Below are 24,689 nucleotides of genomic sequence, written 5' to 3' on the forward strand. Positions count from 1 at the left end.
TACTTCAGACTGGTTTTGTGGTCCAGGGTCACAAATAATATTTAAATCTAGCATCAGAATCAGAATCAGCTTTATTCGCCAAGTGTGCGCAAACACACAAGAAATTTGTTGTGGTTTTTAAGAAGCTCTTGGTACATACATGCATACATACATACGTATATACATACATATCTGTCATGAGAACAGAAACATTTAAATAAGACTTAACAATAAATAATAATGTGGAAGAATCTGGAACAGAAGATTTATGTACAGATTTGTGCATTATTTACTCTATATACAGCTGTATAGAAAATATGTATATGTATTTAAATAGTACTTGAGAGAGAGGCAATAATTAGAGATGGAGAATGAATTACAGAACACAGGTAAAAATTCCTTTGTTAGCTGTTTAGGCTGGAGATGGCATGGGGAAAAACTGTTTTTATGCCTAGATGTTCTAGTGCACAGAGATCTGTAGTGTCTGCCTGAAGGGAGAAGTGCAAACAGGTTGTGTCCGGGGTGAGAGGGGTCTGTGATGATGTTACCTGCCTGTGTTTCTTCACTCTGGAGTAGTACAAGTCCTGAAGGCTGGGCAGGTGGACACCAATGATCCTTTCTGCTGTCCTAACAGTCCGCTGCAGTCTTCTTATACTCAAACCAGACAGTTATAGAGGAGCACAGAACCGACTCAACAGCTGAGTAAAACTGTGTCATACGTGCCTGTGGCAGGCTGAATTTGTTCAGTTGACGAAGGAAGTACAGCCTCTGCTAAGCCTTTTTCACGATGGAGTTATTGTGAGTGTCCCACTTCAGGTCCTGGGAGATGACTCCACTGCAGCCACAGTGCTGTTCATGATGGTGAGTGGGGGGAGTTTCTCCTGAAGTCTCCACAGTTTTGAGCGTGTTGAGCTCCAGGTTGTTAAGACTGCACCAGACAGCCAGCTGCTCAACCTCCTGTCTGTAAGCACTCGTCGCCATCCTGGATGAGGCTGGTGACTGTAGTGTCGTCCGCAAACTTCAGGAGTTTGACAGAGGGGTCTTTAGATGTGCAGTCATTTGTGTAGAGGGAGAATAGCAGTGGGGAGAGCACACACCCCTGAGGAGCTCCAGTGCTGATGGTGCGGGTGCTGCTGCCTGTCTGTCAGGAAGCTGGTGATCCACTGACAGATGGAGGTGGGTACAGAGAGCTGGGTCAGTTTATTTTGAAGGGTATCTGGGATGATGGTGTTGAAAGCGGAGCTGAAGTCCACAAACAGGATTCTTGCATAAGTCCCTGATTTGTCCAGATGCCGCAGGATGAAATGCAGTCCCATGATGACAGCATCATCCACAGACCTGTTTGCTCGATGCATAAGATCATATTTTAAATTATAAATAATTATGGTACATTTAGAAGTAAAAGATTACACTGAATGATAACCATACAAGTATAAGAACTGAGACATTTGAAAAATGCACTATTTATTTAAATGCTTATTATTTTGTTAAATCCAACAAAATATAGCAGTTTTTGATGCTAAATCGGACCAGATTTTCTGCAACACACTCTTTTACACATTCATCATCCTATAAATATTCATATCATAAATCCATTATATAATCCAACTGAAAGCTTGAGCACTATAGCAACATTTTATAATATTTTTCAACAGACTGAATTATTCATTAATTTTATTGGCAATCCACTGGCATCAACTTGATACCCATGTCTACGTGACACACATGATTCAAAAACATAATTAAAAAAGTAAAGAGAAACATTCACCATGACCACTTCAAAGATTTATTGGGCAGATATCACTCAAATCATTTAGCACTGTAAACACTTACGTAGAGAAGGCAACATGCTCCGAATAGTCCAAGATTATAGGCTTGAAATCCTTTCGTTTGCCTCGTGTCAAAGTAAAGTTTAAATCCCTGTGCATAGAGCAAAGGTAGTTTTCCCATTCGCTGCAACAAGGCTTGATTGCACCTGCTGTTCAGATGCAAAGAATGAGAGCAGACAGTACTTCAAGACCCAGTGTCACTGAGAACCAGTACTGTCTGATTGAATACATGTCTTTGATATATGTTGTTAGAAACATATAAACAAGTATAAAAGTATTTATATATATATATTATTTTTTAATTGAAGATTCCTCTGTTAAGTCCGTTTTCTTCATCTCATTGTATGTATCCCATTTTCCTGTCTGTTGGCCATATTCTTCAGTTGTTCCCAGATTGTTATAGTAACTAATCCACGTCAAGCTGTTATTTCAGAAGCCATTCATTCACTGAAAACAGAAGTAGAGACTGTGCTGTCAGATAGCTTTTTTTGTGAAGCACAACACTTATTCATAAAGACAAATGTGTCATTTCCATCTGTTTCAAGAGCAATAATCGTAAGTGTCTAATTAGAGCGCTCAGCTTTATTGAGCACAGCATGCATGCAGCAGTGCGTTCGTGACACAAAGCTTGCGTATGTTATTGATGGGAAGTGTGACACAGACCTCTGTATTGGGGCCTCAGCACACGGTTGTTAGGACAGTCCCGTCTCTGACTGAAGTTGATGTTGGTGCGAATGCAGCGCTGGTGCAGTGGCTGCGTCGGCCGCATGTTGTCACCCATACTGAGGAAGATCTGAGAGGGCTGGTTTTGGCTGAGGAGACGAAGGGACTGCATCTGAAATAATAATATAATATACGATTTTTGAGAATATAAATTAAAAAAAAATTTCAGCTTTTCTTCAGAAAAGTAACAGTAAAAACATTTATAATGTTACAAAATATTTATATTTCAAATATACGCTCTTCTTTTTAAAAACCTCATGGTTTCTACAAAAATATTAAGCAGCACATCTGTTTTCAACATTGATAATAATAAGAAATGTTTCAGCATATTAGAATGATTTCTGAAGGATCATGTGACTGAAGACTGGAGTAATGATGCTGAAAATTCAGCTGTCAACACAGGAATACATTTTAAAATATAATAAAAAAGAAAACAGTTCTTTTAAAGTGTAATCATTTAAAAAAAAAAAAAAAAAAGCTTTTGTAATATTTTAAAGAGTTATCATCATTTCACCTCTATCTGTGAGATGTAAATTGGCTTATTCATTAATATCCAGGTTGCTGTCTCAAGGCACGGTGGAATAGTTATGGACCCTTCATATGTAATAAAACGGGAGGTTTCAGGATACAGCTCCTCAATATCGAGCCCCATCAGTAAGTATGCATCATCTGAAAAGATATGAAACAGTCAATGGGATGAGGTGAATCACACACAGATATTCAACAGCTTTGATCAACATCCCTACAGTACAGTACAGGATATTATTATATCACTATTATTATTATTTATTTATTTTTGTTCTGATGGCAATGCTGAGAGAAATAAAATATCACTTCTTATCCAAGACCACCAGATGGTAATACAAAGCCAAGTTTGTTTTTCTTGTCTTTTTTCATGAAGAGTTATGAAGGCCTTTGCAGAAGCAATATTTCACACTCAGACTGTGGAAACCACTTGATGTAATAATACAGGTGCAAGCAGTTTTCAGTCAAATGTAATTTAATGTTAACAATATTAATATAAATTTAATTTAATGTTACTAAAAACCATATGAATTTAATTTAATGCCAACAAAAGCAACTTTTAAAATTTAACAGGTGTGAAAAAGGCTCCCAAGGCCACTGACATTAACAAAGACATGGGTATTTTGCAGACACTTACGTTTATATGTAATCCTCGTTATGGTCTCTCTGCTCAGCATGCGGTTTAGAAATACATTGGTAGGCTCTGAAATCTGAAGTGTCAAATTTAAAAGAAAACATTACTTAAAGCCTGACATCTGCAGCTTTTCTGTTGAAAAAGCAGAGTTTCATAAAACATGGTTTTGTTCAAAGCATTAATCACAAATGACATGACCGTTAACTTACTGCTGAGATATTTCATTATGGCTTCACCATATCACAAGTATAATCAATAATAGTCTAGTAGAATTTATTCTAGGGGCATCTGGACGTGTTTTTTCCATGTACTGAAGATGAATGGCTTTCATCCATGTGCCTTCATTAGTAGCAGAATGCTGGAGATTCCCCGTCAACACGATCTGGGATGAAAGTGCGGGGAGGCTGCAATACGGCAACACCTTCATCTGAACTGTGGCAGTTCTGCCCCAATTTACACAGTAGTCACGATTCACAGACTCCTGCTGCGATCCGTGAGTCTGATCATGCCATGCTGTGTGATGAGGTTAAATGCCAAGGAAACGCCACCATTATCGCACTTCAGTGGTTAATAAACAAAAATCAAGACAAAACTCAGTTTGCAGTTTTTAAAATGAATTCATTTACTAAATTTTCATTTATTTTCATAAAATCTGCCATTATTTTAATCTAATCATTTATATACCTTATAAAATATATTAAATGTCCTGAACTCTCAGGAACACAAGTAATTCCAGAGCAGCTCTGAGCATTGCATTATATTTTTAGTTCAAATAGGCCTGCTCTGAAAAAATGGATTAGTGGTTGATTCAATCCCATTCTCGCCTTTCCCAGCATGCACTGGGGCATGAATAATTAATATGGATTGACCATTTGCCAGTTTTATTTACACTGTTATTTGCAATCATGTGTGTGAAGCCAAACAGTTCAAGACATCAAGGACTTTCAGATCTTCATTACCTGTAAATGTCTCATAGAAAACATAATATTGAACAATTTATGCAAGAAATTAAATATATTTCACAGAGCTTTATTTTTTATCTCAACTTAAATAATATTTATTTTATTTTTAAGAGTTAACATAGGAAAAATAAATACATCTTAGGTCTTTTTTCCATATCTACAAATAAAATTGTTTTACACTGCACCTTGCAAGCACACAATGCACACACTGTGCACAATATTAATGATTAAAAATGAAGATATAATTTTGAATAAAACAATAAAAATCTTTTTGTGGTTATATTGCATCCTGGCTGTCATTAATTTTATTTTATTTTTTTCCTGGTCTGTAATGCATATTTTTGCCCAACGGAATATTCTCAGAAATGCATTTTATTCATTTTGCACCCATCAAAAATATGACTCTCATTTGTCATCAAGTAAACTTTGTTTTAAATCATTTAGATTCATATAAATAATTTAAATGTCATGTGGAATTGCTTAAAAAGGAATTGTTTGTTTCCTTCAAGAAACATGAGCAGCACTGATGCATAATGAATGTAGATTATATGAAACAACTGATGCAGAATACTGCAGTCTTATTTATTTATTTTTTGTATTACTCATTACTGAAGTATCTAGATTTTTAGAACTGAGTCTATTCTATTAGATTATTCCATATTAAGTTTCAAGTATTTATTTATAGCTTGTAAGATGTAAAATGAAGAACATTAATATATTTTATAATGCTTAAACAAATTCAAGCACATTTACTTTCAAATGCACATTCAAGAATGTTTAATTAACTGTTAATTCGTGCACATTCATATCTGACTGGACATGAACTTCTGATCTCTTAAGTCTATATAATGTTTGCTAAAGATTAATGCAGTTTAAGACTAATTAATGAATTATCACCTCTCCATTGTATAAATTTGAAGCAGCTAAGACTACTAACCTTCATGAAGATAGAAACAACTGCTATTCCATTAGGACTCCGGACGGCATCACTGTAATTTAAATACAAATCCTGATTATAATGGATGAGCTGCACCTGTGAAAAGAAAAGAAAAAAAAAAAAGAAGTGTGACTTCCAGTTAAAAAAAAAAAAAAACCCTGCATAACAAACACCTGCTAAGTGTGAATAGGGGCCAAAACATTGTGACTGAATATCTGGCTGTGCTATACTTAAAAAAATAAAATAAAATTATATATATATATATATATATATATATATATATAAAGCCGTAATGCATAAAACATGCCCATACATTATATGTATATGACTGCATATAACTCCATTATTTCAGCTTGTAATCTCACGCGACACTGTAATGAGGGTCAGTACATTAATCTGTATAAATATTTTGCTGTGTGTTGTGTATAAATTGTTAATGAATTGTTAATGGGAACATTACGAAGCTCCTTTATGCTCCTCCATCCTGCTTTATCGTTCTTTTAGCGCAGCTCAATGAAAGCAGAGAGATGGAAGCCAGGAAAGCTGCTGCTTAATTTTCAGTGGCTCAAAATTGCATTGGAACTCATTAGAAAATATGCTTCAGTCATCAGTTATAATGAGCTTGCTTGTCAGCTTCAAAATGAAGTTGTTGGAAAGCTGCTACCCATAAAACCTCATTTGGATTAGGAAAATGAAGTGAAGCTGCTGACTTCAGTGAAATCAGAGGTAAGGTGAGGATCAGAGAGGGCCACACAGCTTTGCGCCACAATAAGGTAAAGTGTAAACTCATTAAAATGATTTGATATTTCTGGCACAGATTGGTGGTCTTGACAGTTTGAAAGCTGGCTCTTGTAGTACATTAAGAATTGTTTGCTCTGTTTCAGTATGAGGGTCAATGACAAGAGTCTCAACAACAAAGAAAAGGATATCTTAAAAAAAAAAAAAACGACAACATAAAACTGTAGATTAAATCGTTTAAATTTCTTAAAAAAAAAAAAAAAAAAAACATTGGTATAAACACACACAGAGAAACGATATCGTTGGAATCACCAGAATAATTTTTTTTCCAGCTGCTGAACGATACAAACATCGACATCCAATCAGAATCCATTCTGCTATAAGGAGCTCGTGAATTTAAAGCGGCAGACGCTAATAATAAACAGACGACATCTTTCGCCGGTGTGGACGCTAATATTGTTCTTTATAGTTATCGTTCTTGGTGTGAACGGGGCTTTATGCTCTCCAAGGCTGTTGGCTGCTTAACAGTTTTGTGGAACATTATGACTTTTAACATAATTTTCTTTACTGTCACTTTTTTTTTACGATTTATTTTATTGCATTTTCGCCTTTATCACAATAGGACAGATCATAACTGACAGGAAGCAAACTGGGAGAGAGATAGGGGTGTGTTTGGGAAAGGTCCTCACATCAGGATTCGAACTCGGGATGCCTGTAGCCACAGCGCTGTATATCCACACACTGCCCACTTTACTGTCAGTTTTGATCAATTTAATTAGTGCTGTCAAACGAGTAATCGCATCCAAAATAAAAGTTTTTGTTTACATAATATATGTGTGTGTTTTATTATATGTATATATATATATATATATATATATATATATATATATATATATAAATACACACACATATACATCATATATTTTGATATCATATATAAATCTGTTTAATATATAAACGTAACATTTTTCTTAAATATATAAACATGCATTTGTGTGTATTTATATATTCATAATAAATATACACAGTACACACACACATATATTATGTAAACAAAAACTTTTATTTTGGATGCAATTAATCATTTGACAGCACTAAATGTAATGCATCTTTGTTGAATAAAAGAATAAAAAATCTTACTGACCTCAAATTTGTTTATAAAATAATAATAATAATACAATTTCATTCTTCATTTTTGACCGGGATAGTTACCCTTACATTTTTGACTGTCACTCCAAAAAAAAAAAAAAAAAACAGTATTGAAAAGAAATGACACGCTCATCATATAAGCAATTTATTCAAGTCACTGTATGCATGAATTGCTTTTTTAATATCATTTTTAATAGTGGAATAGATTCAGACAATCGAAGAGAGTCAAAAACTAGGCTCCACAAAAGCTTTAAGAAGCACCTGCGTGATGGATGGGGTTTTTCCTCACTATAAAAATGTACATTTCCAGCACAAGACCAATTTATATCCAACTGTGCAATCTGGAAGATGACCCGTTGCTTTACGGTTTTATTTAGTCCCTTCTTAAAGCACAATCACGTCTTAAGATAGGAATTTCCATAATCCTGACTTTGGCCTTTAATCCTGAATAAAAATACTTTATTAATGCAAACTCAGTGACACTGTACAATGCACACATTTTGTGGGAAATCGTGAATTTGTCACTCCAGTGAAAGTTGCAACAGTTGACTTGGCTTTGGAATATTTCTCTCTGATCTCCTCAAATAAGATCTCAATGTGGTCTTTGTCTAACTCTGTTTCATATTGCCCAACGAAAATGGTCTCAGGGAAGTAGATTTTTTATTTCTGGTGCAAAATTGTGCCAGCACTTCAAGGGTTTGTCACCCCATCCAGGACTTTGAAGGAAGACAGGTTTAATTGAATTCCACAGAAGTGATGCATTTCCAGGCTCTATGTTGCCTCACCTCTCCAGGGAAGGCCTGGCCGTTGAGCAGGTGCTCGGAGCCCCGACTGTCCTCTGCGCCAAAGTGAAGCCGGATCTCTTCCAGCCTGTAGCTGTAGCTCAGCGGCCCGCCAGAGATGTTCACCAGGTGTGACTTGTCTGGGCGCAGGGACACATGTCGGCCCGTGTTATACATCGTTCCACTGACCTGAAAAACAAACCTACACTGTAAACAAGCTGTAAATAAAACAGTATGTTTTACAAGAAAAGAAAAAAGTTGCACCAAATTAGCTTACAGATCAGATATTTTCTGCCATTCTCATTTCTGACCTTTCATGATAAAGTTAAACTCATATTAAGTGATTCCATGTTTACAGTGATTAAATTTGGGAGGACAAAGGTGAAGCAGTTTTCATCTGGATAGGCTAAAAGGCATTATACGCGCTGTTGGACATTGTGCCTCTCACACAGGAAATTCCTGGAAAAACAGGCATGTTTGATTCTGATGGACTGAGGTTTTTCCAGGTAAACATGGTTGTCAGGTGCAACTGCTGAGGTAGGAATTATGAAGCAAATGCATCGAAGCTGACAAAAGAAAACCTATAAATGGAAAACAACACCTGGAATGCTTTGTCTTTATGTTGTGATAACGTTGCTGCTTAGGATTTCTAATTGAGACCAAAATGTGTCTCGTTAAGGCACCCCAGCAATCAGAACATCTTTGTAAACAGCTGTGAGAGCGTTCAAGAATGTATTCTAATGGGAGATTTCAAATTAGTTGAATATAGTTGGCTCATTTGTGATCTGGAGACAGTTTAAGAACTGCCGATCCCTCAGGAACATGAAAATGAGCAATACATTTAGCCTGACGTCTCATCTGGATAAATTCTTAGTAAGAGGTAATTACGATCACTTTGAACTGTAGCCCAGAAATAATTCAAAATAAAATGGCAACTTAAGCTGAACTACAGTACAAGGGGTGACACTCATTATTCACAGCATTAATCACAACTGTCCACCAAAACTCAAAAGACTATGGAAGCCTATTTCCAACTCAGAGAAAGGAAAATATGATGTCAACCTTTTTCCTCATGACTGTGATTTTATTTCACAATACACTGTCAGAAAAATAAGAAAAAGTGCAAAAATTTTACCTTTAGGGGTACAACAGCTTGTCAGTGGGACAGTACTCTCAAAGGGTTGCCTTTGTAACATCTTTACCCCCTAAAGGGTGCATATTGGTGCCTTAAAGTAGTAATATGTACTCTTACAGTATGCACCCTTTAGGGGTAAAGAAAGTAGAAAGGAGTCCCTTTGATGGTACTGACCCAGTGACAAGCTGTTACACCCCTTAAAGGAACAATTTTTTCTGCAAGTGGCTTAATCTTTTACATTTGTGACGTTTTTAATTGCAACTTTATCCCTTATAACTGCAACTTTATATCTCACCAGTGTTATTTTTGTATTACTTATTTCAAATTGTATAAATATGTATAAAATACATACAAATATTTTAAATGGGCTTTTTTATATTATCAGTTTTTAGTTTTTGTATTTATAATTTAATTTTATAATTTTTGTTATTTTTATATTTCTATTTAGCTTTAATTTGTAGTCATTTTTAACACTTCAACTTACTTTGTTTCAGCTGGAAAGGAAACATTTCTACTGTAATTTGAACATTTATATTTTATTTCAGCTTTACGTCAGTGTACAAAAACTTTCTTTAATACTTTAGTACAATAACAACACTGTATCTCACAGCTGTGACTCACAGTTGCAATTCACAATGTCACTTTATTTCATAACCTATACTTCACATTCCCTGAACTCAAGAGATATGAGCAAGAATGAGTAAATCCGATATTTCAATTCAGTAACTTGAGAATGAATAAATGAACACTTGCAGGTCACATGTATAGCTAGTCCATCTAAAAGAGACCATAAACTTTTCCATTACAGCCTTGAGTTTCCATGCATAAATTCCATTATTTAACAGCCCTCCGGTAAGCAATGCCGCCAACCAATCAAACGGATTTGAATTCATGGAGAACATTTAGGTCTCCAATGGAATTTTCTCTAGGAATAACACGCAACTCCCCACATAAGAGAGCACAGTCATAACAAGCTCAAAGGAGCAATGCATACATAAATGTAATTGGGTCTCCAGAAAATAAGAGCAGAAAAGCCTCCAGAGGAAAACAGCAGTACACTTTTATTTCAGGCTCCTGACTAAGTCTAGGGTACTAATGTATTTTTGAGCGAAGATGTACTACGGTATATCATCCATAACCACAACCTCTTGGAGCTTCACTGGAGAATTCTTCACTGACATCCCCTGTCAGCACAGATGGTGAGCCTGCCTAATCTCCCCCAGCAGATGCACAGCAGCATTAATCATAAAACAGGATGTTAAATGAGGAATTAACTCTTTCCTTTCCCTCCCGCTCTGTGGAATAAATCCCCCTTAGCGCTCAAGATCTGTATGACAACAACCACCCGAATCCCTTCAGAGGTCAGAGCAATATCTGATGGACCCCAACCATCCATAATCAAACACTGGATTTGTGTTTGGCAAATGAGTTTAGTCACACTAATCTGCTGACTGACTGCAGGTGCACCTTATTGAAAGCAAATGGCAAGCAATTTTGCACGCCGGAGAGAATTAGCGATCTCATTACAGCACCGTTGTAACAAACTAACAGTCGTGGAGCGTTAGCCATCTTCAAAGGCTTCATTTGGAAAGCTTCACTGTTGTGATTGGCAAAAATAATTGAGGAGCCGCTTCATTGGCCAACAGAGGTGTGTAAGAAAGTCATCCAATGAATTAAGGCTCAGCAACAAACCAAACAAGCTGTCTAAACAACAGCCACAGAAGTAAATACAGAATGTGATTAGATTTGACAAATGGACCGTTAAGCTGGGGTTTTGCTGTGTGACCCAATCTTGTCAAAATCCTAGTGAATTATGGGACAGTGGTCTAAAGTGAATAATGTGTGACTGACTGTCCATCTTCTACCATTACGAATAATGTGAAAAATAGCTATTTTATGACCTAAAACAGAAATTATAGAAAGGATTATGATGCAACAGTCAATCATATTCTGTGATATTTTAAGAAAGAGCTTTATCCTTTCAAGTACTTACCTTACGTTGCCCTGCATTGAGCCGTAGCGGATTGAGGAAGGGGTCAAAAATCATTCGACTGGTTTCGATGTTGACCGGTGACTGTCTCTTCCCAATCGCGCACAGGTTCCAGGCAGTGTTAACTAGTCCCCAGAAAGATGGCACTAGCAAAATATAAACACAAAACGTGAAGTTCAGAGCATTAGCTTTACTTTTCAGCCGTAGACTGTTGCGTTTGCCGTTTTGTAATGGGTCATGATCTGATTGGAGGGGGATATGTTTGGGATTATCTCAAATTGCTCATCCCAAATTTCCTCCGTAAGCCCCATCCATGGTGTGATGTTATTTTTGAGTTTGGATCTAGTGGTTGATATCCTTTGAGACAACCTTTTGACTAGCAATCAATTTTAACACTTAATTACCAGGCGCAGCGCCGGTTCTCTTTTGAAAACGAGGTCATTATCGTGCATCCAAATGAAAGAACTGCATGTTAATGCGATTCGCTTCGCAAAAACAAACTCATGAAAAAAAAAAAGAAACAGATGGAATTAGTCACATTAGCCACACAGCCAAAGGACATACTTGACCTTATATGATTAATTTATTCTCAGAGATGTTTCACAGTCCTAGAACAGTAAACAACTTTATTGCTGATTGGAATGACTTTTATTAGTGCATTGAACCTCAAACTTCATTTATCATATTTAAAATCAACATGACAGATTAAGGGAGGAGCCCAACACCTGTGGTTCAAAGGGATAGCTCAGCTAAAAATCTGAATTTTGGCATCATTTACTCACCCTCATGTCATTCCAAACCTGTATAACTTTCTTTATTTTGTGAGATACTAAATGTTTCGTAGAATGTTGGAAGACAAACAACATTTGAGGCCATTGAATTCAATTGTTTGGACAAAAACAAGCAAACAAAAGACATTTCCCAAAATATCTTCCACAGAAGAATCAATCATACAGGTTTGAAGCAACATGAAAGTGAGTAAATGACAGATTTTTGGGTGAACAATTTAACAAGAGCAGACGATATTGTGACCCTGACCTCCACACTGTCCACGTCATCATCATTAGTTCACCAAGAGCTCGGATGCTTCAATGTAAAGATAGTATCACCTTTTGTCCCCATAGGCGGAGATTAAAAACAGATTTATCCAGCATGAACAAGTGATCCCCTGGCCTGATTTTCTTCTCATCACGTCCAGCTCTGTGGGAGTAAAACCGGACTGGGCTACGTGATGTGTTGCCGTATTAAATTAGAAAGAGCGAAAACACATTAGATACAAAGATTATGCTACAAGAGGAAGCTGTGGAATAACACAAGCCCTTTTCCTTCGAATGCATGAAAGCTATTTACGCTGTATTTGTATTTATTTTCAGCATATCTTTGTACAATGACCTAAATAAATTATTGTTTCCAAACCCTGATCTAACTAAGGTGTAATCCTGCTTTTGTCTGGCATCCTATCAGCTACTGAGCTCATTATGTCGAGTCGGTTTTTATTTTTTCACTTCTAAAATGTCTCTCTCGGTGCTTTCTTAAATGTCAAGGACAGACAGAATATGCAACTGCTTATAAAACTGAGGGAGGAACGAGTAAGACATTTGTGCTTATTTAGAAGTAGGCTCAGCTCAGCCTATAATTCAAAATGTAAGATATCAAAATCCTGAAGTCACAAAGTTGTCAGACACTAGTTATATCATCTTGGATAGGAGAAATACAAAAACTGTAAATATGAACATACTCATATTTCAAGGGGAAGGGGGGGGGTTTGCATCAAAAACATTTTTTAAAAATATAATGATTTCCACGCTCTCTGATGCACCGATATGAAAATCCTGGGTGATTTGACAACCTGATAATGGACGCCAACTGCCTATGTATTTCTGCTAAAATCTCAGTGAGCTTCCAATAGTATTCTCCCATAGCAAACTGTGGTATAGCAAACTCTTTGTCATATTTCTATTAACTGTAAATAACAATAACTAATAATATAACAACTAATTACATATAATCAATTTTAATTAGATACAATATAGAAACTATAACATTTTAGTAATGAGTCAAGAAATAAATTAGCAGTTGAATTGAATCAATTATTGCTTTGTCCTGTTGTGGGACACTTCCTCATTTCATTTTGATTTAATTTTTCTTGTAACTTCCATTCACTGAGCTATACCGGAGGTAAAGGCTAAATATGGATGCATATTTTTTTTTACATATTTTTATAAGCTGATAAATAAAGATTATGATTATGACCATTATTAAAACATGAAAAGATTATGAACAATATTAAAATTACAAAAAAAACAACAATGCAACATTTCAATGTACATTATGAAAAATATGCATTCACTTTGAGTTTTATAAAGGATCTTATTTAATAGTGTTATTAAATGATTAGTGTTTTTAAAAATGAACTTTAAAGTAAGTGTTGGATGAACACTTGTTGGAAGAAATTGCAACAAAATAAAAATAGAAATAGAAACTTTTGAACTGCGGGTTTCGTCTGGCCAGAGGAGAACTGGCCCCCCGACTGAGCCTGGTTTCTCCCAAGGTTTTTTTCTCTATTCTGTCACAGAGGGAGTTTTGGTTCCTTGTCGCTGTCACTTCTGGCTTGCTCAGTTGGGGACACTTAATTTCTAGCGATTATCATCGATTTGATTGCACAGATATCATTTAAAATAAACTGAGCTAGACAATGACATCTCTGAATTGAATAATGAAATGCCTTTAACTGAAAATTTAACTGAGTGTTTAATCTTATCATTATACATTACTGACACTCTATCCTCCAATTTGATACTGTTAAGTGCTTTGACACAATCTGTATTGTTAAAAGCGCTATATAAATAAAGGTGACTTGACTTGACATTAAAGGGTTACTCCACCCCAAAATGAAAATTTTGTCATTAATCACCCATGTCGTTCCAAACCCGTAAAAGCTTTGTTTACAGAAAGTATTCTCGTAGCGTCATAACGTTACGGTTGAACCACTGATGGCAGATGGACTATCCTGACGATGTCTTTTATACTTTTCTGTGCCTTGACAGTGTTAATTGCTTGCTAGTCAATGGGACAGTCACAAACCTCCCAGTTTTCATCCAAAATATCGTAAATTGTGCTCTGAAGACGAACAAAGCTTTTACGGGTTTGGAATGACATGGGGTTAAGTGATTAATGACAAAATTTTCATTTTGGGGTGGAGTAACCCTTTAAAGGTAATTTAAACAAAAATAAATAAACTAGGCACAAACATATAAATCTAAGCCAATATTGGTTGTTATATCCAGTATGAACTAATACTGATCATTTAAAAATATAATACTGGTCAATAACAATACAGTACCAGTATATCATGCTTTTGGTTTTAAATCAACTGTATGTAGTTTCGTGAATATTTTCAACTTTGGAGCCCCTTACAATTAAGTGATTAATACAATTCACTATTGTAAATATATCGCTGTGGTAATTTCAGTGGATAGGTGTACACATTCATGTGTTGCTGCCGTAAAGCAAAATGCCCTTTTAGCAGATTTTAGCACCCACTCAGCTCACCAAACTTACACGCTCCAAGACAGGACATGAAGAATGCATAGGAAAGAAATAAAAGCCATTCACCGTACCATCAGAATGCAAACAAGACAGAAAAAAAAAAAACTCAAAATAAAAAGCCATGCATCCAAAAAAAAAAAAGCTTTATGTTTGAGGTCCCGCTGAGTCTGTTTGTATTTTTAGCTAAACTCATTCTGAATCCATTGTTTAGGTCTGCAGTGCATTTTGAGCTCTGATGCTACCAGTCTGTCCTATCCAGAGTGATATAGTGATTTTGCTGTAGCAATTGATGAGTGGTAGACAGATGGCACCCTCATCCTCAGGGATCTGTGCCAGATTTGGCTTTGGGTTCAATACATTAATGAGAACTCTCTCGAAGTGCTTTTTAGGTATGACAGGGGACAAATACATCAACCGAACAGCGTACAGTACAATGCGAGGCTGAACGCTGCTGTTACATCATACTGAAAGTTGCATAAAGTCTTACATTTGAGGCAGCACATTCGTTTATTGCTACAAATATTTACATTTTGCACATTCTCTTGGCTTTACACATTTCTGCATCTGAGAATTTATTCAACAGTGCAGTTTTCCAGATGAAGAGAGAGGAATTAGGAATTGTTTTGTTTGTTCGGATTTGCTTACGCAATGTTTGTTCATCCTCCGATGCACAAGAGCTGATGGGAGATAGCTGAACATATACAGTACATTTAATTACAGTATAATGGTGAATTGCTTCTTCAGTTTCGGTAATAGTAGCACATAAGTGAAATTACCCAAAACATCAGACCAGCACTTAATTATGGCTTATTTTTAAATGTTAAAGCAAGCAAAAATCTCCACACTTTACATAGTTGAGGTTTAGAATGAAGACTCTCAGGCTCACCATTTATCTTTTTTGGGATTCTTTGATGAATAGAATGTTTTTACTGCAACATTTGATTAATTCAATCCATCCATGCAGAACCAAACTTGCTGACCCCAAACACGGTCTCTGATTTTGTTTGTGAAATATAACGTGTTGTTTTTAGTGCTAGCGAGATGAGTTATCAACATGAATTTCAAAAGTAGAACATGTCATGTAGCAGCTTCAGCGAAACCCTCAGGAGAACAGAAGAGATGTTCTCTTGCAATTAACAATGTAGAAACTTCCTGCCACAGCTATGTGAGCATATAATGAGCGCATGCCAAAAACAGGACTGAAAATACTCATTCATGAATATGCACACATTAAAGAAAAGTTAATCTCTCACTGGAGTGAACTGAAGTCCATGACTGAAAATAGCCAATGCATGTCAATCACAAGACTTTTGGAGCATCACATTCAACTGATAAGACAAATTTATAAAATGAAAACGGGTTCTTCCTCTAAACTTAAATTAGTCTCTTAAACCTTTTAATTGTAAGATATGAAAGCTAATTTGTGTGACTGGCATGATCAAAGTGACTGAGAGTTACATTTTATTCCTGTTGTAAGTATATGATGAATCAATCTTAAAAGCACTTTACAGTTAAAGCTGATGTACGTAATTTTTTTTCAAATGTTAAATACTTCCTCCTATTGCAGCTTAATATGCAGAGACAGCTATAAGGAAGCCAATTTGTCAAGCTGATTCTCCAAATTGAAAAGTGTAAACACTGTGTTGCACTCAAAACATTGATTTGTTTAAGCATCCAACCACAAGAACACAACAGCAACAGCGACTAAACCAATGATGTCAGTTCGAGGGCGGGGTCATCTTCTTACCTGGCCAATGGCAGACAGGGGGAGGGGTCAGAAAACACATATCCTAGTTTTTGTTTCATTTGCTGCAGAAATTCCACACTTCATGTGTACTATGCCTCATGTTTTACAATAAGATAAGATTTAACCGTAACTGATATATTCTTTAACAAGTGAACACATCACAAGCGCTTCAGGGAAACGTTTAAAGGATTACTACTAAACCACAGCCTTTAGTGTTCTCAAACCATTTGGACAAGCAAAAGAGTGTTTTTCTTGTGAGGACTGTCTTGAAATGAACCCAGACACGCTCTGGGAAAGAGATGACGTTTGCTATTTGAATGCTTTCTCATCTTCTTTCTTTCACAGTCCTTTTTAAGTCTCAAGGACATTTACGCAATATAAATCCAGAGAGTTTTTCTCCCTTGCAGAACACTTAATAAAGAGGTAAATTTATGTGCAATACATATATTTATGAGTTGCTATAGGGCTTACTTGATATCCCCTACAACTCAGATTGATGCTGCACTACATGTCCTTGTACAGTAAGCAGATCAAACATGACTTTTTTGGAAATATAAAGACCCTTCCTCGTGAATAAGTAGGAATTGTATGGTTCTGTTCCCTATAGATATCTTCTTTATTAAAAGCTTTTAAGCATACTAAAAGGAAATTACCATTACAGCCCTTGTCGGTGTTCAAAGGGCTCCTTTGCTGGCTACATACATTACTCTGACTGACTACATAATGAATTACTTGGAGTAAAACTCATAAAGTGTCTCAGACCTCTACTGCAATAGTAAGCATTAATCAGTTGAGACCACAAGCTGTAAAAATAGATTAAGCTATAACCAGGCCCACACGGGATCTGCGCCCGCAGAACAAGATATGGGGAGAATTCATTCATCCACCATTCACAGTGTTCTGCTCTTGCATATTCAGTTATTAAATATTTCGGCCAATTTGATTATGATTACAGTTTTTAAAGCTATTCTGCTATTTGACACCAGAAAATCCTACCATAAAAATGTCAGTCATGACATATACTACCATTCAAAAGTTTAGGGTCAGAAAGATTTTTAAATGTTTTTGAACTAAGTCTCCTGTGCTCACAAAAGGTGTGTTTATTTAATCTAAAATACAGTAAAACAGTAATATTGTAAAATATTATTATGATTTAAAGGGGTCGTATGATGTGATTTCTTGTTTTCCTTTTCTTTAGTGTGTAATGCAGCTGTTTGTGCATGTATAGGATCTGCAGAGTTACAAAGCTCAAAGTCTTCCACAAAAGGAAAGACAAAAAAAGTCCAGGGTGTTCAGGGAGTTCAATGAGATGTCTGAAGGTGCTCTTTGGGGTCGGGAATTCAAGTAAATGTAAAAAAAAGGCACTCTTCTTCAAAATGATTATGACTATTTCATAATAGAAAATATAAAAGACATTGGCACAAACAGCCTTCTTCTTCTCCCACAAAAGGATTTATTCTATCTAAAAGAAAAGGCTGATCCAGACCGGGATAAAATGCCTCATTCAAACACGCCCCCACATGTGGAAATATTTGCGTAATGCCGCCCAAATGTGCACGCAAAGAAAGAAGGCGTGGTTTCAGTAACCACAGTAGTGTTGATGCAGCCATGTCAGGGAGATGCTTTGTGATTCTGTGCGAAAGCAAAAGCACTTTATTTGGCCTTCCGGAAGTAGATGAATTTAGAAATCATTAGTTGAGATTTGTTTACAACAGAACAGCACAACCCAAATGTTTGAATGCATTTTATGGACGACCGTTTTGTGAACCTAAGTGAGTACAAGGCTGGCTGTGAACAAAGGCTATTTCTAAAAAAAATGGGTCAATTCTGACTTTGCTACGACAATCTGGCGCTTCTGAATCAGCGACTGCATGTTTTGTTATTAGTTTAAGTATTTGCTATTGACTGTTCAAATGCGAGTTTTGCGCAGCGTAGAGTAACGCGTCCTGTGTGTGTGCAGAGGTGTAAAATACTTGCGTAATTTTACTTGATTACTTTACTTAAGTATTATTTTGGGGGATTTGTACTTTATTCAAGTACAATTTAAACTGACTACTTGTACTTTTACTTGATTACATTTCTGAAGAAAAAAAACTGTACTTTTTACTCCTTACAATTTTATTTAATCTTGAAAAGTACATTACATTTTTATTTTATCTTATGCACATTAAATATGGTAAACGGAAGCTCAAACGTGCGTGCTTGACATGAGAACCAATGATCATTGTTTTCATGCATCAAGTACACACATTTCTACTCCAGTTTCATCAGGTAAATGTCTGGCTTCAAAAGTTCACCATCAAATCTGAGGAAGCATATTGAGGTAGCAAAGTTGAGTTTTCCCCAAAAAATGTTTATTCGTTATTTGTTCTGTTTTGATAGAGCCTTTAGCTGTGTAATATATTAGCTGAATGCACAAGATCGAGTGCAAATAAAATCAAGTGATGAGAATTTAAATACAATTAATATTTTTGTGGGAATATATATATATATATATATATATTAATTAATTAAATAAAAATCTTCAAAAGTGTTTAAATAAACATTGTAAGTTAAATTAATTGTTATTGTAATTCATGTTTAGTGATGTTGTTACCAGGTAGTGGATAAGTTGTATTTGTAATATGTCATTATATGACACGTTGAGTAGGAATTAGGACCGTCAGTGAATACTTTTTTTAAATTTTAATAATTACATGATTTGCTCATTAATTAATCGAATTAGTCACAAATAATCATGTATCAATATTTACTGAGAAAAAAACTCTAAATGCCCCAAAATAAACAATTAAAAGATTAATTATCCTTTTAGACAGTGACGTTGAATAGACAACACACAAAAAAAATTGGCCTTTCAAAACGTTAATGTTGTAATTCTATGACTCTCCTCATTAATTCAACACATTCTAGAATATGTTTCTAGCGTCTGAATCACATCTTGCTCTTCAAAGGGATAGTTCACCCAAAAATGAAAATTCTTTCATCATTTACTGACCCTCATGTCATCCCAGATGTTTATGACTTTCTTTCTTCAGATGAACACAAGCAAAGATTTTTAGTCCATATAATGCAAGGGGACAGAATGACTTCAGAAACCACACAAAGTGAACATGACGGTCAAGTTTAAAATATTAGTATATTTGTATCCTATACCTATAGTTTCACTTAAGAAGACACTGATTCATTAACAGGGATTGCATGAGTTACTGTCATATTCACTTTGTGTAGTTTTTGAAGTGTCATTTTTGGATATACATTATTTTTTCTAAAACTCTTAGTTTGTGTTCATCTGATAAATCAAAGTCATGTGGGACGGCATGAGGGTGGAAAGGATGGAGTTTCCTTTTAATCCCTTTCCCTGTATTTTGTTGTGCTGCATTTGAATTGTTGTTGTTGCACTAGATATACGTGTTTGACCTGTGCCATTGCACTCTCAGAAATAAAGGTACAAAAGCTGTCACTGGGGCGGTACCTTTTCAAAAGGTACATGTTTGTACCTAAAGGGTCCATTTTGGTACCTTAAAGGTACATATTAGTACTTAAAGTGTACATATTTGAACCTAATAGGTACAAAAGTGTACCTTTTGAAATGGTACTGCCCCAGTGTACCTTTATTTCTGAGAGTGGCATTTCGTTTCGTTTTCTCGCTTTAACCAAACTTCTGAACGTCTGTCAGAAAAGAAAGTACTTCTACTTTTCAAATACTTGAGTACAATTTAAAAGTTGTACTTTTTCTCAAGCATGTTTTTGGCCAGATACTTGTACTTTTAATTGAATAAAATGTTCACTGAGTATCTATACTTTCACTTGAGTAAAATCTTTGAGTACTTTTTACACCTCTGTCTGTCTGTCTGTCTGTCTGTCTGTCTGTCTGTCTGTCTGTCTGTCTGTCTGTCTGTCTGTGTGTGTGTGTGTGTGTGTGTGTGTGTGTGTGTGTGTGTGTGTGTGTGTGTGTGTGTGTGTGTGTGTGTGTGTGTTTGTGTGTGTGTTTGAGGGGAACAGGGTCACATCACAGCGGAGTGAACAGCCTGTCAGAAATCATAGCACATCAGCTGTCTTAACCACGGCTTGTGTACTGCATCATCACTGTTTCTGTCACACGACTCTGTTGCCCTCTCGGGCTTGAACTGATGGTAAAACTAACAACATTATTAACTGTCTTTACATTTATTTTGAAAGCTGAAGCTTGCGATTATGGTAAGGGGCATTACATTTCCGACACGTGCTTGTGATGTTCGGCCAATCACAATGCACTGTCAGCTGGCCAATCAGAGCAGACTGCACTTGTTGGAAGGAGGGGCTTTGTAGAAAACTACGTGTTTGAGAGAGGCGGGGCATAGAGGACCTACAATAATGTACAGTATTTGGAAAATAATTTGTTTTTTGAACATTAAAGCATGTCAACATATTCTGTTACACCAAATACACAAAATAATGATCTTTAAAATAGCACCATATGACCCCTTTAAAATAACTGTTTTCTATTTTAATATATTTTAAAATACATTTTTTCCCAGTGATGCAAAGCTGAATTTTCAGCAGCCGTTAATCCAGTCTTCAGTGTCACATGAACCTTCAGAAATCATATAATATGCTTATTTGCTGCTCAAGAAACATTTCTTTGTATTATCAATGTTGAAAACAGTTGTGCTGCTTAATATATTGTGGTGACTGATTTTTTGACGAATAATAAAATTCAAAAGAACAACATCTATTTGATTTTTTTTTTTTTTGCAACATTATAAATGTTTTACTGACACTTGCTGGAAAAAAAAGTACTAACAGTCTGTCTGGGAAACTTGTTTTTTAAAAAAATCATTATTTCTGCACACAATTCTGTTTGGTGATGCTATTGGCACAAAACATTACATATTTCAGCCTTAAAGTTCACCTTTAAAATAACCTCTATCTTGCTTGCATCATTTAGCAATCTTAAACGTTTCCAGCTAACTAATCTAGTGTTGAAATGGGGAGAATGTTGAAAACTCCCCATTTAAGCTCTAAATTATGATGCAGAATGTGCAAAGTACTGTTAAATAACTTTTCACCCTGATTTGTGTTAAATCATCTCCTTCGCACCGCATACATACATTTAAACGTGTGAATCAAACAGGATACAATATTCATTGGCACCCTGGAGCTTCATGTGCTATATGTCAACACACAAAGCCTCTGTGAATAAAGCGTCTATTGGCACATATCTTGCGCGCCTTAGCAGCATGACTCTTGACAAGACACATTCTGCATAATCTCACACTGTTTTCTTTTCTTTTTTGAAAGGCTTACCTGGTATAAAGCTCCCCTGGACAACATCTTTGTATGCCCACCAACCATCGTGCAGCTTTGATGACACTGGCTGTGCTGCGGGAAAAGAAGAGATTCACACATCACTCACCCACTGCTCTTTGAAAACACAGTCACACCTGTAATAGACCCCAGCTCCCCGCAGAGAGAAGTTTCTGCTGTCAAATGAGAGGATGAAGTTGTCTGCTTCAAGGCACATTTAAAAAGTCTTTCTGAGGCAAAACTCGATGCATTTGACAAAAAAAAACAGCATGCAAATTTATAAAGTCAATATTTGCCTAGCACCACTTAATTGCACGCAAAAAAAAAAAAGCACATTTGTGTGATGACGACAGATGCATCCTGGATGCTCTGCTCTGGGCCTTGTCGGCAGGAAAGTAGGTCACAGAGGCAGCAGACTCGTGCATTCTGAATTCACTCTGTTATCTCACATCACTATTCCCCTCACCTCTCTCCCTCTGGCTTCAGGCTGCGGCTTGCATCATATCCACTGCCAAGTCAAGCACTCAGGGCTGCTCTTTAATACACCACACCACGGCTCTACTCTCAAGCCAGGTCGCTTTGATGTGCCCGTTATGAAGGGGGCGGAGGATTGGAGCCCAATTTACTTCCACCCCAATTTATCGACATCTGTATCTGAGATATGAGAAGCTTGTGCACTTTCACTTATGTGAATCGTAGGAAGGCGCTATTTCTGAGGCTACAGTCCGCAGTATCTAGAAGCATCGAGAGCCGCGGATTTGCTGTAAGTGCAGGTGCTGAGATTCATACGCCGGGAGATTTGCGAAATGCTGACACTTGAATGGAGCCCCGCTACCAATATATCCTGTCTGTTGTGTGTGGCTCCCTGTGCCATACTGAGCTGAACATAAAAGGGCTTGTATATTATTTTACACCACACGTTTTTGACACATGAATCACTTTGATATTATTGGCTGGAATGAGGAAAATAAATCTCACGCTTTTAACCAGGTATAGCTTCTTTTTTTTCTCTCTCTCTCTCCTCACAGCCATCGTCCCCTTCGTACTAGCCTGACCTCAGATCACACGTCAACTTCCTTTCAAACATATTACGAGCTTTTCTATCAAAACCCTTCATGCACATATCCAGCTCTTTGAAGATCTAACTTGTGTTTGTGTTTTATAGATGCCCATCCCCTGGAGAAAGGATGACGTCAAACTCTGGACTGCCAAAACAAACTGGGTACTTCAATAGTGCAGAAGAACAGAAGCACCTCACAGACTCTAGATGAGCTTTACTCTGAGGCTTATGACTCACTGACAACCTTTTTACATTGATTTTTTTAATACTCTTTTTTTTTGTGTGCCTTTTTTCATGTTTTTTTTTTTTGGTATTTCTTAGCAATAAAATGCATTTTCTTGTGATGTTTAATATCACTATAAGATGTTTGCACTCATTGGAGAACGATTATCTGAGAAGAGAAACACCAAAGAATAAAAGAATTGAGAACTAGTTGAAACCAGCCTATGATGGTTTGCTGGTCTCCCAGTTTCAAACCTGTTGGTTGATTTTAAAATGGTTTGGGCACTTTTACCTGAATAGGCTAGATCCTGTGGACCACCTGAAGACCAGCTTGGCCAGACTGGAAAGCCATCTAAAACCACGCTAAAGACCTGCAAACTATCTTAATCTGGTTTTAGACGATATTCTTCTAATCCCTGGTTATTCTTTTCTCAAAACTCGTGTATTCCTTCCAAAAAAAAAAAAAAAACAAGAAAACAACACAGCTATGCAGGAAATGAAATTTATGGGAATCATCTTTCGCTCCTCCAAATCCCTGCTGTTACATTCAAAATCTTTTCATTTTTGAGATGACCACTCTACTGCAGGGGGGGCGGGGGGATGACATGAGCTAAACCCAGCCTAAACTAGCTGGTTGGTCCTATCTAGTCTCACAGCCTGATCAAATAGACTGGTTGAGTACTTTTCAGATTAGCCAGACCAGCTAGACCAACAGAAGACCATATTGGTTAGGCTGGGAGACCAAGCCTGCATAAACCAGATACAACTAGTCAGTCAGTAAACAGTAAATATAGCCACAGCATTGTTTTAAGAGCACAAGATGAATTAGGCTATCACTTTCAAATGACACATTTAATTTAATAGCTGTTTAGCTTTGGATGTTTCTGCATGATGCCAGCATAATGAGAATGCCGCTATATTAACCACAGAGCCGCCAGCAGATAAACATCTTAAGCGTCCTGAGAGAGAGTTTTCATATGTGAACACAGTTTACCTTCTACAAAGATGACATTAAGGTTGAGAATCAGAATGAACTCCCAAACGTGCGGCATTCTTCATTTAGTCCATCAGGTAATTAACTTGATAACACTTGGTCAAAGTCTGAAGCGTCATTCCCCGCGAGCGACGGCGATTCGCGCGCTCCCGTCACTCTCAGATATGAAGAACATCGTCCTCTCTCCAAAAGATGCGACCCACCGCGCAGATTTACTCTGAAATTTAGCAAACCAAAAACCACTTGACAGTTCACAGCGTAGAAACTTGCGAGTCCAGACGCCGACCTGTCGTCTGGTATCGCGAAAACCGAATTAGACCAAAGCAACGGCTTTATTTATCCTTGTTTGTGCTCTTAGGTTAGTCGTGGACGGTGTTTGCTGCGTTACCTGACAGAGCGCGCGGATCTGAGGTTTAGCGCGTGCTAATCCCCCTGCAGGCGGGGCTCG

The 24,689-nt window shown here is 36.6% G+C and overlaps 1 protein-coding gene across 2 annotated transcripts; it reads right to left on the reverse strand.

Annotated features, from left to right (window-relative positions):
- Positions 1–116: 116 nt before the first annotated feature.
- ca10b (carbonic anhydrase Xb) lies at positions 117–24,654 on the reverse strand. 2 transcript variants are annotated; one of them, XR_009269829.1, is made up of 10 exons: positions 24,242–24,654; positions 21,966–22,040; positions 11,387–11,529; positions 8,262–8,447; positions 5,590–5,685; positions 3,694–3,766; positions 3,046–3,200; positions 2,472–2,643; positions 1,813–2,255; positions 117–1,317 (listed from the first exon to the last, which is right to left on the reverse strand). XR_009269829.1 is itself a non-coding variant. In XM_058768713.1 (9 exons), the coding sequence occupies exons 1-9, from the start codon at positions 24,297–24,299 to the stop codon at positions 2,233–2,235; spliced, it is 981 nt and encodes a 326-aa protein (XP_058624696.1). In that variant the 5' UTR covers positions 24,300–24,654; the 3' UTR covers positions 1,381–2,232. The 2 variants fall into 2 exon arrangements, 1 of the variants encoding a protein (XP_058624696.1); XM_058768713.1 differs by lacking the exon at positions 117–1,317 and having other exon boundaries at positions 1,381–2,255.
- Positions 24,655–24,689: the final 35 nt, after the last annotated feature.

This window comes from Onychostoma macrolepis, chromosome 03 (assembly GCF_012432095.1).
Source record: "Onychostoma macrolepis isolate SWU-2019 chromosome 03, ASM1243209v1, whole genome shotgun sequence".
In the NCBI taxonomy this organism is placed as follows: domain Eukaryota; kingdom Metazoa; phylum Chordata; class Actinopteri; order Cypriniformes; family Cyprinidae; genus Onychostoma; species Onychostoma macrolepis.